This window comes from Pyrus communis, chromosome 1 (genome assembly GCF_963583255.1).
Source record: "Pyrus communis chromosome 1, drPyrComm1.1, whole genome shotgun sequence".
NCBI lineage: Eukaryota > Viridiplantae > Streptophyta > Magnoliopsida > Rosales > Rosaceae > Pyrus > Pyrus communis.
Window position 1 is genome coordinate 24,404,367 of NC_084803.1, and position 3,562 is coordinate 24,407,928.

The 3,562-nt window shown below is 35.1% G+C and overlaps 1 protein-coding gene across 1 annotated transcript; it reads right to left on the reverse strand.

The window, feature by feature from the left end:
- Positions 1-648: 648 nt before the first annotated feature.
- LOC137719911 (transcription factor MYB93-like) lies at positions 649-2,146 on the reverse strand. The gene is made up of 3 exons (XM_068458899.1): positions 1,989-2,146; positions 1,736-1,865; positions 649-1,502 (listed from the first exon to the last, which is right to left on the reverse strand). The coding sequence occupies exons 1-3, from the start codon at positions 2,119-2,121 to the stop codon at positions 728-730; spliced, it is 1,038 nt and encodes a 345-aa protein (XP_068315000.1). The 5' UTR covers positions 2,122-2,146; the 3' UTR covers positions 649-727.
- Between the last annotated feature and the right edge of the window lie 1,416 nt (positions 2,147-3,562).

Here is a 3,562-nt window from a genome sequence, read left to right on the forward strand (position 1 = left end):
CTGCACATGCATATGCATGGCTCAGTGGTTATCATGCAGATTTCAAAGTATTAGGTAGTAATAATGCGGATAATAATAATAATGCTAATAATAATGGAAATTGTTATTAGCACTCAAAAAATCTCATTTTGCACTCCAAACTTTTTATAATTAGTAAGAAAACTACACTTGTGAGGAGTGTAGAATGAGATTTTTAGAGTGTTAATAATAGTTCCCATAATAATAATAATAATAATAATAATAATAATAATAATAATAGTAACGAGGAATGATGTTGATGATTATATAGTAATAATAATATTGTTTTTACATGCAGGAACGTCATCTATGTTTGGTATTAATGATCAATGTATATTTCAATGTGCAGGAATGTTGGCTTGGTTCGGTCATCCATATATCATATTCTTGCTGAGGAAGTTTCTTTCTCCAATTAGAAAAGGATGCAAGCGAATAATTCTGCATACTCATGCATGCTTTTAGATGAATCTCAAGCTTGCAAGTAAACATGTAACTAGTTTAGTTGACTTATTGTTTAATAGCTACTAGCTAAAACGAAACTCCTCTTACAGTTATACATAAATTGAAGCGTGTATATATATATATATATATACTCATATACTCAGCAAGTACAGATATCAAAGTGGTGATAATATTGTAACCCAAAAGAAGAAATAAAAGAAAGTTTGGTGATCATGCAATTCGAAGTGTTTAGCACACATATACCTAATTAAGCAATCTCATTGAAAAAAGGATCCTCAAAAAGAAGGTCAGACCACGCTGAAGTAGCCACTCCTCCATAGCTTGAAGTGCTGCAAGCATCACCCATGTTGTTGCTTACTGAAGTCTCTGTCACTGTCACGGGAGGAGCCACCGAAGTAGGAGATGGAGTGGTATTTGAAGACGAAGGAATATTCCATGGATTATTTGGAGAGCTTTCATCTTGTCTCAAAACTGCAGTAAATTGATCTGGAGCTTGATCATCAACCATGTCCTTGCTTGGTGGTGTTGGATAGGCTTGCAAGTCAGGCAAATGAGAGAAAGGGACCGAATTATCTTGGACTACTGGTTGAAAATTACCAACAGGGTATTGTGCAGTAGGGTTTTGAATATCCAGCTGAGATGAACAGAGTGAATTCAAAAGATTAATGGTCTCCATGTCAGTGAAGTCATTTAGGTTGTTTGGGGTAGCAGCTCCAAAGGAATTGTTATTAGATTGGAGGAGACATTGTAGGTATTGAAGCCTAGCCATTTGAGCAGCTTCTGCTTGTAATCTCAAAGCTTGTTCATCCCAACTGGATTGGTGACTGCTTCCATGGTCTAGAAGCTCTTTCAAATTGACAAGAGCTAGAAGATGAGGCAAGCTGGAGAAGATATCAGTCCGGGGCCGGTGAGTCATCGGATCAAAACCCATCTGAATTAGCTTTTTCTTCAAATGGGTGTTCCAGAAATTTTTGATTTCATTGTCTGTCCGACCGGGTAGGTGGCTTGCAATTGCTGACCATCTTGTCAAGAACCAAGAAATAAAAAGGGTAAAGTTTATTGTTTATACATCAAGAAACATATGTATAAATTGGAAATATTATCTTGCTAGATATATGCTAAAACAATAATCTACCTAATAGCGATCTTGATAGACTAATAGTGTCTCGATATAACACATTAGACTGTCTGACAATAGACGATTTTTCCTATATCAAATAATCAATTAAATTTGTTAAAAAAATATGGAAATTACTTGTTGCCGAGGACGGAATGGAGATTAAGAATTGTTTGTTCTTCTTCTTGAGAAAACTTCCCTCTCTTTATATCCGGCCTAAGATAGTTTGTCCATCTTAACCTGCAACTCTTGCCGCATCTGTTCAACCCTGCACATACATTAACAGAAAGAAAAGAAGATCAACCACTTGACTCAGAGAGAGGGAGAGAGAGAGAGAGAGAGAGAGAGAGAATGAAGTGCGTGAAGTGCGTGTATTTTTATGTGATCGTACCTGCAAGTTTTGGAAGGGCTCTCCAGCTTCCATGGCCATTTTTCTGAATGTATTTCATAAGTTTTTGATCTTCTTCAGAAGTCCAAGGGCCTTTCTTGAGGCCACTCTCATCACAACAAGGAGATCTTCCCATTTTTCTTTACCTAAGAAGATTTGGTTTGCCTCCCTTCAATCCTACCATTAATAATTTACAGACCACTCTATTTATATACACCATGTTCTTGTCCCCTCCAATCACATCGAGGGCTGACTGACGTGCTACGCACCTATTTGCTAGCAAAACAACTACACCCTCTTTCTTCTGGAAATGACAAATACACCCTCTACTCCTTTGACTAAGCTGTTTGCATTCTCCAGTTCTAAACATCACATATATAATTATGTTGGTTTTGACAATGTGTGTGTCTTGATTATTAATCATAAGCGGACCATGGTTTTTTGGGTAATGAATAAATGGCCCACTCTGCAGACATACATAGCGACTAAAACAGTATGATTTAGTTACCTCAAATATCTTACTCGTCCCGACCAAGGGATTTTATAATTCATAATTTCATAGCTAGTGTGCTCAATTCACCAAGGCCTGGCTGTGATAGTGTTGTGGGCTACGACAAATTGGAAAATGTCACATGAGCAGGTTATAGCTTGAATTAGCTCCATTAATCTTGCAATATATATTGATCAAGTTTAAGTGCTGCGGCTCTCCCTTTCCTTGAATTGAACTGTATTTTCCAAAAGAAAAAAGGCACATAAAATAACGAAATGCAGCAGGTCTCCCACAACACATATGAACATATATACACACTTATCTGCTATATATTTGATCAGATATTTTGCACAAATTTATTTACTCGATCATTAGCCATATAATGAAAAGTGGCAAAATGTATTTGACTACAATGTTAAGAATATTGTTAGCCTCCTTATCTGTAAAGTGTTATGATCTTCTTTCCTGTAAATTATAGTAAGTACTTTTGGTTATAAGTATTTTATAAAACGAAAAACAAATAAACGAGATTAATTAAGTTGAGGATTACATCTTAACTGACTGTATCAATTCAGTACAAAAACATACTATTTATAGAGCTAACCCTAATTTCTAATGGGCAAGTAAGCGAAACCCCTATCCTAATGAGCAAGGGATGCAAAACTTAAGCCCACAAAAAAAAATCCATAAAATAATAATTAAACTACGCTTACATAATAATAAAATAAATTAATTTTTCAAATAGATGAAACTTCTTTTCTCAAAAACTCATCCAAAAATTTATTAAAAATTTCAAGTGGTTCCTACGAAAATACGCCTACAATAGACCTGAAATAGTGTGCAAGGAGAGAAGAAATAAAGGTCACAAAAAAGAAGGGAAATTGTTATTAACACTCCAAAAATCTCATTTGGCATTCCAAATTTTCTATAGTTAGAAAGAAAAATACACTTATAAGGAGTGTAGAATAAAATTTTTGAAATGCTAATAACAGTTCCCAAAAGAAAAGAAAAAAATCAAGAAAATTCTGAATATATATTAGTGGATTAGTAGCTAGAAGTCAGCAAACAGGGAACAGGTTGCACGTCA